Source organism: Aquarana catesbeiana, linkage group LG10 (genome assembly GCF_042186555.1).
Source record: "Aquarana catesbeiana isolate 2022-GZ linkage group LG10, ASM4218655v1, whole genome shotgun sequence".
NCBI lineage: Eukaryota > Metazoa > Chordata > Amphibia > Anura > Ranidae > Aquarana > Aquarana catesbeiana.
The window spans coordinates 89,285,940-89,300,069 of record NC_133333.1 but is presented as its reverse complement, the minus strand read 5'-3'; the positions used below and the strand labels follow the sequence as shown (position 1 = coordinate 89,300,069).

At 43.3% G+C, this 14,130-nt stretch overlaps 1 protein-coding gene across 2 annotated transcripts in view; it reads right to left on the bottom strand.

The window, feature by feature from the left end:
- The window catches only part of SIK3 (SIK family kinase 3), a 309,635-nt gene that overhangs the window by 163,688 nt on the left and 131,817 nt on the right, over positions 1 to 14,130 (bottom strand). For both annotated transcript variants that reach the window (XM_073602379.1, XM_073602380.1), the window contains exon 3: positions 4,908 to 4,971. In XM_073602379.1, coding sequence (XP_073458480.1) covers positions 4,908 to 4,971 — 64 coding nt within the window. The remainder of the gene's footprint in view (positions 1 to 4,907; positions 4,972 to 14,130) is intronic.

Sequence of the window (14,130 nt, the reverse complement as noted above, 5' to 3'; positions counted from 1 at the left end):
TCACCTGAAGGTACCAACCAATAACCCAGGGTCTATACATATTCAGATTGTGTCCTCTAATGTACGATTAAAGTGGGATTCCGGACGGCTACATTTTTTTTTTTTTAAAGTCAGCAGCTACAGCTACAAATACACTTACCTGTCCTGGGTGCCCGCGATGTCGGCCGCCTGAGGCTGACCCGTCCCTCGGCTCCCGGCACCGCCATCCTAAGTAAGGGAAATAGGCAGTGGAGCCTTGCGGCTTCACTGCCAGTTTCCTACTGCACACACGTGAGCAGCGCTCTGTGAATGGCCCCGTGGTTTTCTGGGAACACACACAGTTCCCAGAAGGCAACGGGGCCGCTCACCAAGGAGCATTACACGCCGGAGAATAGGAAGAGGCAGATTAGGAAGACTGCCTAGCAACAAGGGTTTCAGGTGAATACTTTATTTTATTTTTCATATTTTTTTTTTTTTTTTTTTTTTAATTTTTGGTGCATTTTTTTTTTTTTTTGGGTGGCCTTCCACTTTAAGATATAAATTTATCTGAGAGTGTCTACCTTCCATAAAGGGGTCACTTTAGGGATTTTTGTAATGTCCTGGCATTTTCAGGTCTTATAACAGAAAGAGAACAAGGTTTTTTTCATAATATTTGGGCAGTGGTTATTCAATACCACCAAAAGAAAGCTTTGCATTATTAAAAAAATAATAATAATAATAATAATAAAATGATATAAAATTAATTTGGGTAGAGTATTGCATGACCAAGTAAGCATCTGTTAAACTATCGCAGCACTGAAAAATGGCCTGGTAATGAAGGGGTATTAAAGGCTGGTATGTAAGTGGTTAAGTTAAGCATTGCTAAAGCCAGCTAGAAGCGTGTTCAATGCGGAAGCCTGCACCCATTCAGACCTGGGTTTCACATCCTTAGGCCTCATTTCTGATGCATTTGTGTTAAAAAGGCTGGTCAAACTCTGTGTTTGTTTTGTCTTGTATGGATTTTTGTATTTTCACGGCTAATAAAACCTTCCAAACACATCTCAAACACGCTGTAAACACCATAGGTGCATTTGCAGCGTGTTTACATCAATGGAAGAGTTTGGAAAGTGGCAAAGCCTGGCAAACGATACATCAGGTCAATTTTGATGAAATGCAGTGCTAATGCAACCACGTGAACACCACAAGTTTGATAGGCGTTCATGGAGCTTCAAAAATGCTCATGAAATGCCTGCTTTTGAAGCTAGTGTAAACTTAGCCTTAAAGTGATACTAAAGTCTTGTTTTTTTTTCCTTTAAAAATAACAAACATGTCATACTTACACGCTCTGTGCAGTTGGTTTTGCACAGAGCAGCCTGGATCCTCCTTTTCTCAGGTCACTCTTCAGTACTCCTGGCCCCTCCCTCCTGTCAAGTGCCCCCACAGCAAGCAGCTTGCTATGGAGGCACCCGAGCCACAGCTCTGTGTGTCCATTCCGAAACTGAGCCGCGGTTCGGTCCCCCTCTCCCCTGATTGGCTAACTGACTTTGAATGTCAATCAGTAGGACAGTGGACGGTGCGTGGAAAGTGTCAGTAGGGCAGAGGATGGCATGCGTCAGCACAGCAGAGGTTGGTGTCAGTAGGACAGTGGACGGTGTCTTTTTATTATTTTACTTTTTATAATTTTTTGCAATATTCTTTTTGGTCTAAACAGACCAATGATGTATCACTTTTGAGACAAAGAAATGAACAAAGGAGAGAGATTCCCCAGTCCCTTTCTCTGCAGCCTCAGCTGCACTAGATCGTGAATGAATGGGAAGTGCTGTGCTGAGCAGCTTTCTGTTCATTCACAAACTGAAGCAGCTTCCTGATCACAAACGGAAGCATAATAAACAGTTTACTATGCTTCAGTTGTAAATGAACAGTTAGTGATAAGTACCAATGATCAATGACTGAGTAGCTGGGCAACAGAAAAAAGAGGAACATGGAGATGAAGGGTGGCATTTATTGGAACCAATCGGCTGTTATTTTCTCCCTACAGCAGCTGAATGCCAGCGGGAGGGAGAGAAGGAGAAGTTGGATTTCAGCCACAGTGAAGTGGAAAATATAGCTGACTAAATGCTGCCCCTCCTCTTTAGATTCCGGGGTTGGCAACCAAGGGATGCGATCTCCCCGTCACCTCCCCATGATCAACGAGTAGATCATGATGGGTTGCTGACCCCGCTTCAGAGAAACACCTTCACTGCAACCAATGGTAACATATGCAAACCGCTGCGTGCATGATCTGCTTCTATGGTCCTACAGCAGAACACAGTGATGTGATGGATATAGAAAGGAATGAGAAGTAGCTTTAAAGTGTCTTCACCAGCAACTAAAAACTAATCATCGCACACTTTTCCTCCATTGTTTCATAATAGGGGAACCTGGCATTTTGCTAACATTTACATTCTCTGGTATCTGGAATACCATTTTTTTACAATAAATGAGCTGAACGACTTGCAAGCTGAAACTTTTAGGCATTTTGGGGATGATTTACTAAAGAAAAATCCACATAAGTGCACTTGGAAGTGTAGTCGCTGTAGATTTGAGGGGAAGCTCTGCTGATTTTATCATCCAATCATGTGCAAGCTAAAATGCAGGGTTTTTTTTCCTTGCATGTCCCCCTCAGATCTACAGCGACTGCACCTCCAAGTGCACTTACAGTGCAAAGTGGATTTGCCTTTAGTAAATAACCCCCATTGTCTGTTACGTGCACACTCAACATATTCAACACTTGACTCTCCGACATTATGACCTAAAAGTGACCCAATTCACTGCAAATTTTATTACCCCAACTGCGTGGCCAGCATTCATCCTGCATTGCTGTAAAAATAAGTAAAACACTGAATGGAGGAGCACTGCCCCCATTTATAGGGGTGGTTGCTGGAGGAATCCAAGAATCTGCAGTGGGAATATTTGGATAGCCAGGAGGCGGGTGCAAGAGAGGCAAAGAGATGATATAACAAGGAGGGTTCAGAACACGATGTTCAGCCAAGTAAATGGGGGCACTGGGGTCCCCTAAGACCTATAGAAATTAGGCCACTCTGGTAGTAGTTGAATGTTTTCTTCCTAATCCCTTTTTATTTTTAATCCCCTGAAATACTGTAGCTGAAATTCCATGACTGCTATTCTATGTAACTAAGTGATAAGACAACTTTGATACAACGTAACACACTGTACTGGAACAGTGAATTGGATTCATTTTCCCTTTCTTGTAGATTCCTGTTCAACTCTCCATAGCCCCCGCCAGCAGGGAATGGGTTAAACGATGTTATGACTCCCACACACCATACATCCGGTTTACAGTGTCAGGCTGCTGCATGCATGAAGGACCCGTATCTCATTACCAGTCACAAGGCTAATTTAACCCTTGCTGGACTGACAATTATGGTGTTTATGTTCTACAACATGTCTAGGCAGTAGCATGGCTCATCAGCTGCTCTGAGTTTTGCGATGACTTCTGTATAATCCTGCTGCACAGTCACCCCGAGCAACTGTCATCACAGCGTGTTCACATCACGCCAGTTCCCTTCTGCAGCAAATAAATGGATCATCACAAATAAAGGATTTGGAAAACACTCCTACCAAGGAAATCACCACAAGCAAATAGAATTTACAGACTTTTAGGGTAGTCATTAAATCAACCTAAAAACAAAGCTTAGTTTTACCAGCTAAGTACTGCGGGTATGCATCAAGATGAAGAGTGGTGGAAGGGGCTGCTATCGGCCCCTTCCTTTTCTGAATGAGTCAATGATCATTGGAACTCATCACTAGCTGTGTTCTTTTACAAATGAAGCATAGTAAACTGTTTATTATGCTTGTTTGTGAATGAACATGAAGCTGCTCAGCACAGAGCACTTCCCATTCATTCACGGTCTAGTGAAGCTGATGCTGCAGAGAAAGGGACTGGGGAATCTTCCACTCATACACTGGTTCTCTTTGGTTGTTTAGCAGATGTCTTATTTGTTGAAGTAACAAATAAGACATGTGCTAATCAACCAAAGAGAACCAGTCTTTTGCCTATGCAGTGCTCAGCAACAAGAGAAAACCTTGCGTAAACTCTATGGCTTACATAAGGCTGAGGACTTGGACAAGCCCTGTAAATGTGCTATACATCTGAACCAATCAATCATCGAGCACCAACTCATCAGGTGGGAAAATGAGGAATACGTCACATGATCTCCAATATCTATTTATTTTTCTTTGCTCTTTAACAGCTGAACAGAGCAAAGGAAGGTGAGCCTGAGATGCTGGTAAGGCCCCCATTAAAAAGAACCCATTGCTCTGTCCTCCATGTACAAAATACAGGTCTCCTCTTTAAAAGAAGACATGTGCATGTATTGCATGTGGATTTTTTTTGCCTTCACATGCACTATAAATCATCATCATATATAGTTACATAATTACATAGTAGGTGAGGTTGAAAAAAGACACAAGTCCAACCTATGTGTGTATATCCCATATAGCACTACTGCAATCATGAAAGGCCCAACACTAACTATTCATCAACACTAAAAATTCTCGCTCGCCTCCTCCTACCTTATCCTGCATACCATGTGTAAAAACGATCGGTGTACTTGCCTATTTAAATCTGTTTCAGTCCAGTCTCATGATCCTGCAGCCACGACTGCTGTGTCAGCTGCTACAGGGGAGAGGAAGGTGCTCCGATAACAGGCAGCCTATGGTTACATATGGGTGAAGTCATGGCTCCAACAATTTACAGCCGCGATCAAGTGCTTCCTGATACAGGGGAGCAGGAGCTGCAGGATCACGTGAACAGGACTAAAAAAGTCATGTACACAGATCATTTTTGCACAGAGTATGCAGGATAAGTGGGGTTTGTTTTTAAGAATAGCATCAGGCTTTACTACTACTTTAGTTTATTAATTAACGATATTCATTGTATGACTTACCAAATATCTCCCCCCCGCTGGCATATTCTGTCACAAGATAGATCATCCTTTCAGTCTCCATCACCTATAAGGGATATATCAAAGAAAGACATGATACAAATGCACAGAGAGATGGGGCAATGAAACGGTACAATCAGAAAAATCATTTGGCTCAGCTACTTAAAGGTGAACTCCAGCATTAGATATACTTTACATAGAACACAGTAGAGTATATCTGATCAGTGCTCACCCATTCAGAGAATGCGATGCATTCTAGCAAGGAATACAAAGGCTTCCTCTGATTGGCTGAGTGAGGTAGTGACAGCATCAGCCCGCCTCTCTGACTCAGCCAATCAGACCAAGCTTTGTATTCATTGCTAGAAAACATTGCTTTCTCTGAATGGCTGAGCGCCCATCAGATAGACTACTGTGTTCCTGGTATAAGACAGGACATCTCAGCTCAAACCCGGAACACAGTGCAATATGCTGTATATAGCCTCAGCTACTTAAATATACAGCACATCCAGCAGCCTCACGTTAGTGAGGGTCATAGATTGTTTATGCCAAGGTGGCCCAAACAATCCATGTATAGTATGTCAAAAGCTGGAGTTCAGCTTTAAAGTGGTTGCAAACCTCAGACATGAAATATAAACAAAGCATATCCCTCTATAGTGTGTGCTTGTCTCAATCCAGAGCACCAAGTGTGATTTCTGTCCACTGCTTCATTCCTCTGCTTTAAGCATGAATCACTTCTGACAAGTTTTCCTGACACTAAGAAAAAAATGGTGGCAGGGAGGGAGCTCCAGCTGATTGACAGCCTCTGCTCTGTTCCTGTGTGCTGTGTAAAGAGGGTGCATCCCTTCCCTCCAATCAGCATTCAGAGCTCTCCTCACTGATATGCAGTGCCTCATACCTTCTAACTTTTTGAGATGAGAACGAGGGACACCTATTAGCAAAAGTATGTAGGCATAAGGCACGCCCCCATGCCACACCCCCTTAAAGGGAAATTCTACCCAAAAAAATGATTAGTTAAACCCACAAGTGCTTTTTTTTACTACCAATATTCCTTTATACTGGTTTTTGACATTTACAAATGCAGCAATTTAGAAATTGGATGAAAGGTTTAGCAAGCACCTTTTTAAAGGTAAAAAGTGTATTTTATAAAGAACTATATAGATCAGACCAACATGAGGGACAAATGAGAAGGAAAGAGGGACCGAGGGACATTGTTCCAAATCAAGGACAGCCCCTCGAATTCAGGGACAGTTGGGAGCTATGAGTGCTTGAAAAAGTATTCATACCTCTTGAAATTTTCCACATTTTGTCATGTTACAACCAAAAACGTAAATGTATTTTTGATTGGAATTTTATGTGATAGACCAACACAAAGCGGCACATAATTGTGAAGTGAAAGGAAAATGATAAATGGGTTTCAACATTTTTTACAAATAAATATCTAAAAATACTTTGTAGAACCACCTTTCATTTCAATTACAGCTGCAAGTCTTTTTTTGGTATGTCTTTACCAGCTTTGCACATCTAGAGCGTGCAATTTTTGCCCATTCTCCTTTGCAAAATAGCTCAAGCTCTGACAAGACTGGATGGAGAGCATCTGTGAACAACAATTTGCAAGTCTTGCCACAGATTCTCAATTGGATTTAGGTCTGGAGTTTGACTGGGCCATTCTAACACATAAATATGCTTTAATCTAAACCATTCCATTGTAGCTCTGGTTGTATGTTTAGGGCCACTGCCCTGTTAGAAGGTGAACTTCCGCCCCAGTCTTTTGCAGACTCTAACAGGTTTTCTGCTAAGATTGCCCTGTAGTTGACTCCATCCATCTTCCCATCAACTCTGACCAGCTTCCCTTTCCCTGCTGAAGAAAAGCATCCCCACAACATGATGCTGTCACCACCATGTTTAACGGTGGGGGTCGCGATTTCAGGGTGATGTGCAGTGTTAGATTTCCGCCATACATTGTGTTTTGCTTTTAGGCCAAAAAGCTAAATTTTGGATTGATATGACCCGAACACCTTCTTCCACGTTTGCGGTGTCCCCCCACATGGCTTCTTGCAAACTGCAATGGGACTTCTTATTGCTTTCTTTCAACAATGGCTTTCTTCTTGCCACTCTTTCATGAAGGCCAGATTTGTGGAGTGCATGACTAATAGTTGTCCTGAGGACAGATTCCCCCACCTGAGCTGTGGATCTCTGCAGCTCCTCCAGAGTTACCATGGGCCTCTTGGCTGCTTCTCTGATGAATGCTCTCCTTGCCCGGCCTGTCAGTTTAGGTGGATGGCCATGTCTTGGTAGGTTTGCAGTTGTGCCATACTTTTTTCCATTTTCAGAAGATGGATTTAACAGTGCTCCATGAGATGTTAAAAGCTTGGGATATTCTTTTACAACCTAACCCTGCTTTAAACTTCTCTACAACTTTATCCCTGACCTGTCTGCTGTGTTCCTTGGCCTTCAGGATGCTGACAAACCTCTGAGGGCTTAACAGAACAGCTGCATTTATACCGAGATTAAATTACACACAGGTGGACTCTATTTACTAATTAGGTGACTTCTGAAGGCAATTGGTTCCACTAGATTTTAGTTAGGGGTATCAGAGTAAAGAGGGCTGAACACAAATGCACGCCACACTTTTCAGATATTGATTCGTAAAAAAAATAAAACCATTTATCATTTTCCTTCCACTTCACAATTATGTGCCACTTTGTGTTGGTCCATCACATAAAATCCAAATAAAATACATTTATGTTTTTGGTTTTAACATGACAAAATGTGGAAAATTTCAAGGGGTATGAATAGCTCTCTGCCCCCTGCTTTTCAGAACTGAAGTCCTGTGTAAATTCTGCACTTTAAATGGCTGTGAGGGAAATATTGTTGTAAATAAACTGGTACAACTTATGTAGGAGGATTTGTTTCATCTCTGTGCATCACCTGAGGCCAGTCACTTCACTGGGTATATTTAAGAGTTTACAACCACTAAGTATACAAAGGAGTTATGTATATAATGTATATTTTTAGGGAAAAAAAACATTGTCCAAATCAGGCAGCTATGTCATTATTGGAATGAGGGGTAAGTTTGCAGCATGTGGCCCGTCTAGGATGCAGAAGAGAGGAGGGCTTTAATTTAAACCCTAGCAGGAGCCGTTTCTGATAGGAATCGAAACTCAGTGTTCTCCACGCACACATTCAAGAAAACCAGCTGTTCAGTGATGCTGGGTGCTGTAATCACCATAGGCTGGAAACCGTGGATAATCAAAGTGAAGAAAATATCATCCGCACACCAAGGATTCCTCAAAAGGGTCCAAAGCTTTATTCTGTGGTCACATGAGAGATATACAGCAATCTTTTGGAGCCACGCTGGCCTCTCTGCGTGGCTCCAAAACGTTGCTGTATATCACTCATGTGAACACGGAATAAAGCTTTGGAACCCTTCAAGGAATCCTTGGTGTGCTGATGACATTTTCTTCACTTTGATTTTCCGATAGGAAGTCTGTTCTTTTTCCCCCCTTTGCTTAACACCACCACAAATCAACAGCTTTACTGGTCCGGGAGCCTGGTGGGGAGGAACCTGTACATCCAGTACAACCCAGCTAATGGGCATCCAACTACCTGGCTGAGAACTCAGAGGCCTACGCATATAAAATTGGCTTGACTTGCCAACAAAACCTGTTTTTTTGGAGTGCAGTACAGGACAGTGGATTTTTACTCCTTAACCATGGGTAATATGCAGATAGCTTCAGGTGATTAGACCCCAGAAAAAACGAAAGGTACAGGAACATCTATATGACACCTATATAACCCTTCCTACTCCCAGCCAGCCTCGGTTTTGTATCAAGCAAAAGAAAGATCATAAAGAACAGAGGGTGAAGGATCTGTGTAATGTACTGTACTCCAGGAAATGATTTTACTGGTAAGTCAAAAATCCTAGTTTCTTAGTTGCATAGTACAGAACACAGTATTTTTAGGGTTTAACCATGGGATATCCAAAAGCAGTCCAACTGAGGGGTAAGTAACACCACAAACAAACACTAACAGGCCCGCATAAGTAATGGGTCAAGAGGGGCTCTACAGAACTCAGATAGCAAGGATCTTGTAGCACCTTATGGCCGAAACTGCCATCACATGGTAAAAACTCAAAACCAGTGAACCAAAAACCAGTCTTTTGGCAGCCTTGCACATCAAAGAAACAGGTGCCTGATGCCAAAAAGCCCATGAAGTACTAATGATTCGAGTAGAGAGCGCCTTAACAGGTAGGGGAGGAATCCTATCTTTTAGACCAGCTTTTCTCAACCTTTTTTTACCCCAGAGGAACCCTCAAAATAATTTTCATGTGTCAGGAAACCCTTGCTAATGTTAGTTCATCGGGGGGCATTAGGAAAATTCCCCACCTACAGTTGTGTTCAGAACACCACCCCAACAGTCAGCTAAACAGATCACTGGTGTCATTCTACTGGCTCTGAAAATTGGCCAAATACCTGGAATTATGAAGGCACGATCAAATGTGAGGTCAGGGAACACTCCAACCACGCATATCCAAGTCAATATAGCAACAAAAATTTCCTTGAGATGTTTCACAATGGGACACAGGAAGGGGACTCTTTACAGCCTAAGAATGCTAACTCAGAGACTCCCTTTACAGAGGTGATAGACAAGAAAAACAACTTGGCCAACTTGCTAGTGAGGTCAGAGAAAGGATTATCCTCAATAGGTTCGATAGGTGGCCTTTGAAGAATCAAAAGAAACAGTCACAAAAGAATGTACAGTGGGAAAAATGTGTGCAACATCCCACACAAAGGCCTTAAGTAGGGAATAATTGGCCAACAGTCTCTGAAACTTATCATTCAAGGCAGAGGTTTGCCCCTTGATGACACTCAAGGCCAGATGCTGATCTAGACCAGTGTTTCTCAACCTTCTGTCAGTCAAAACACCCTTTAAAATGATGTACAATCTCGAGGCACCCCATTCCAAAAATGTAATAAAGGAAACTATGAGTTTTACGTAACATAGCAACATCCACACATGCAGGACACCCAAACATGACATATTCTTCCAAAGCATATACACCTTTGCACACTGGTACTGACTAGTATTGCAATGTTTCTCTACCTCACTCTGCTAGTGTGACCCCACTGCTGATAGAGAGGGACAGGAGAAGGGCAAACAAAGATGCCGTGCAGACACCTGGCACTGTTCTTATCAATTGATGACGTCATTAGTTGTTAGGACACGGAGGGCTGGAAGGTTGTAATTGTGCACAATGAAAACCTGTGACTAAACTAAATAACTAAAAGGCAGGCTTAGTCCACCTGCTGGCTTGTATACAATTTTTAGACCTTATGCCAAGGCACCCCTGAAGAAACCTGGTTGAAAAAGGCTGATCTAGACTAAGGTTTCTCAACTCCAGTCCTTAAGTACCTCCCCACAACAGGTCATGTTTTCGGGCCTTCCATTATTTTGCATAAGGTGATTTGATCAGTTTCACTGCCTTGGTAATTACCACAGCCGTTTCATCTGAGGAAAATGCTAAAAACATGACCTGTTGGGGGTACTTGAGGACTGGAGTTGAGAAACATTGATCTAGACCACAGTGTAAGACAGGATGTATCCAATGGCATACTCGCCAACATGAAATTTCCTTTAGGATGCACCAAAATTTTAGCGGCTGAAACATATCGGCTGAAAATGGTGTTATTGGCATGCTGATAATGGCACTGAAAATGCATGCAATTTTGCCATGATTTTACTGTGCTTCAGGTGCGTTTTTCATAGGTCATGCGACTCAAAAACCGCATCAAAAACGTAACACAGGTGCGTTATTGATGCGTTCTAGCTGCGTTTTCAATGCGGGGAGGTGCATTTTTTTAACTGGCCAAATATGCAGCAAGCAGGATTTTTAACACCACAACAATAGTGCGATACATTTTTCTTGAGCTTTTCTCGTGACAAAAGGTGCCAATAATGGCCGACAAATTCATTTCAATCCATATTAATTAAAAAAAGGATTTTTGTAAAAGCTTACCTGTAAAATCCTTTTCTTGGCATACATCACGGGACACACAGCCGCAGTAATAAATGTATACGTTATATGGCACCTTCAGGTGATGGGCACTGGCACACCCTAAACAGGAAGTTCAATTCCCCATATATAACCCCTCCCCTTACCGGGAGTACCTCAGTTTTGTAGCAAAGCAATACACGTGTAACCGGAAAGAGGGGAGGGATCTCCGTTTCCCGTGATGTACTCCAAGAAAAGGATTTCACAGGAAAACTGTTATAAAAATCCTATTTTATTTACCGTACATCATGGGACACAGAGCCACAGTAATAACTGTATGGGATGTTCCAGAGCAATGCCACCTGAGGGGAGGGGACACAAACAAAAGTAGTTTCAGTTTTCTGAATCTGAGCAGTCGCCTTCAAATAGATTTTGACTTCTCTCCCCACATCCAAAGAATGTAGTGACTTTTCTTCCTTAGAACAGGGTTCTGGAAAACATGAAGGTAAAACAATATCCTGGTTTAGGTGAAAACCTGAAATCACCTTTGGCAGAAGGCTAGGATGAGGACGCAATACTACTCTATCCTTGTGAACGATTAAATATGGCTCTTTACAAGAAAGAGCCGCCAACTCTGATACCCTTCTTACAGAATTAATGGCTACCAGAAAAACTAGCTTCCTTGTCAAAAGGACCAAAGGAATATGTCGTATCGGCTCAAAAAGCGGTTTCTGTAATGCTGACAGAACTAAATTAAAGGCCCAAGGGTTCAGGGGTGCTCTAACCGGTGGATTAAGCCGCGTTACCCCCTGTATAAAGCTTCGGACCAAAGAATGCGAAGCAAGCGGATATTGAAACAATACTGATAAGGCCGAGACCAGGCCCTTCATAGTAACTCAAGGGCAGTTTCATCTCTAGCCCCATTTGCAGAAAGGCAAGAATTCTACCTATGACACACTTCCTAGGATGCCAACCCCTGGATTCACACCAGGAAACATATGCTTTCCAGACTCTATAATAAATGACTCTGGAAGCTGGCTTCCTTGCATTAATCAAGGTAGGCATCACTGAGCCTGAAAGCCCACGATTCTTCAGAATGTGGGTTTCAATAGCCAAACCGTTAAATTTAGCGTTTGTAAAGTAGGATGGAACACTGGTCCCTGCGATAGCAGGACTGGATGTGGTGGTGTGGTCCATGGAGCCCCTACCACCATCTTTACTATTTCTGCATACCAAGATCTTCTGGGCCACAAGAACTACTGACTTCCTTTCCCGCTTGATCCTGCAAAGAAGTCGAGGTAGCAGCAGAATAGGAGGGAATGCATAAATCAGTGAGAACTGATCTCACGGGGTCACCAACGCATCTGTTCCGCATACGAGTGGATCCCTCGTTCTTGACACAAAGTTGTCGACTTTGTTGTTGAACCTGGACGCAAACAGATCTACATCCGGGATCCCCCATCTTTGGCATATAGCCAGGAAGATGTCAGGGTGAAAGTACCATTCCCCCGGGAACAACTGCTGGCGACTTTAGTCTGCCTGCCACTTCTCTACCCCAGGAATGAAGATTGCCGATATGCACGGCACATGTTTTTCTGCCCAGGTTAGGATATGGTTTACCTCTCCTTGGGCTGCCTGACCTTTGGTGCCCCCTTGGTGATAGATGTAAGCCACTGCTGTGGCATTGTTGGATTGAATCCTGACAGGAGAATTCTGCAACCTGAATGTCCAGGCCGTTAGGGCTAGACGCGCTGCCCGAATCTCTAGAATGTTGATGGGCAAGGTCCTTTCGGTTCTGGTCCATTTCCCCTGGACACACGCTTCTTCCAGGACTGCTCCCCAACCTGAAAGGCTGGCATCTGTTACCACCTTCCAGGTAACTGGTAAAAAGGATTTCCCCTTCTGCAGATTCTCGGATATCCTCTACCAACTGAGGCTCTGGTGCACTTTTGGCGACAAACGCATTGGAAATCTAGTGCCTGAATCTTCTTGTTCCAGGCCGATAGAATACTGTTTTGCAGCAGTCTCGAATGAAACTGAGCATAGGGAACTGCTTAGAATGAAGCCACCATCTTCTCCAACAACCTCATACAAAGGCGAATGGAAGGACCATTCTTTGCCCTGACCCCCTAAACCAGCTCCTATAAGGTGCTGATCTTGGCCTGGGGTAAAAACACCTTCTTCTGGGCTGTATCTATGACCAGACCCAAGTAATTGATTTTTTTACTGGCTTTAAAGAAGATTTCTGTAGGTTGAGGACCCAACCTAGGTATTCCAGGTAGTTGACTGTGGTGACCATGCTTTGGTCCGAGCGGACTATCGACCGGTCTATTAAGAGCAGGTCGTCCAGGTATGCTATTATTGTTATACCTTGAGTCCTTAATCTGGCCAGAGGAAGGGCCAGAAGTTAAATACTCATGGTATAGTAGCTAGACCGAAAGGCAAGGCTACAAACAGAAAATGAAGTTTTTCTACTTTGAAACGCAGATACTTCTGCTGAGTGAGGAAAATAGGGACATGCAGTTAAGCATCCTTGATGTCGATTGATGCCAGAAGTTCTCCCCTTGTAGGATTGAGACCACTGATCGGATTGATTCCATGCGAAAAGAGCGAATCTTCAGGAACCGGTTGAGATCTAGAATGGGTCTGACATCCCCATTTGGTTTTGGTACCGTGAAAAGGTTTGAATAAAACCCCCAACCCCTGCTCTTCCACGGGGACCACCATGATCACTTTTTGCGACAAAAGTCGGTTTAACGCTAGAAAGAGAGACTTCTTTTTCTCTGGATCTTTGGGCACATTTTACCTGAGGAAACGAGGAGACAGGAATTCTCGGAACTCTAGCTTGTAACCTAGAGCTATTGTGGAGACCACCCATCTGTCCCGAAATTCTTCCTGCCAGACCTTTGAGAACGGCAGAAGTCTTCCCCCCACTCGAGCGAGGGCGCCCCTTCATAAAGAGTCTTTAGCTTTCTGTCTTGTGGGTTTCCTCTCCCAGGACTTCTTTTGTCTCTGGGGTTGACCCTGAGATTTACCTCTTGAACCCGACGGTGGAGGCCGTCGCGACTGCCTGGAGGCTGATGCCCCCGGCACTGGAGAAAGAGACCGTTTGAATGAGGGAAGTTTACTCTTTTTCTTAAAAAGCAAAAGGGTACTTTTCCCACTTGATATTTTTTGGATATATTTGTCCAAATCCTCCCCAATCAGCTTTTCACAGCGGAAAGGAAAACTAGC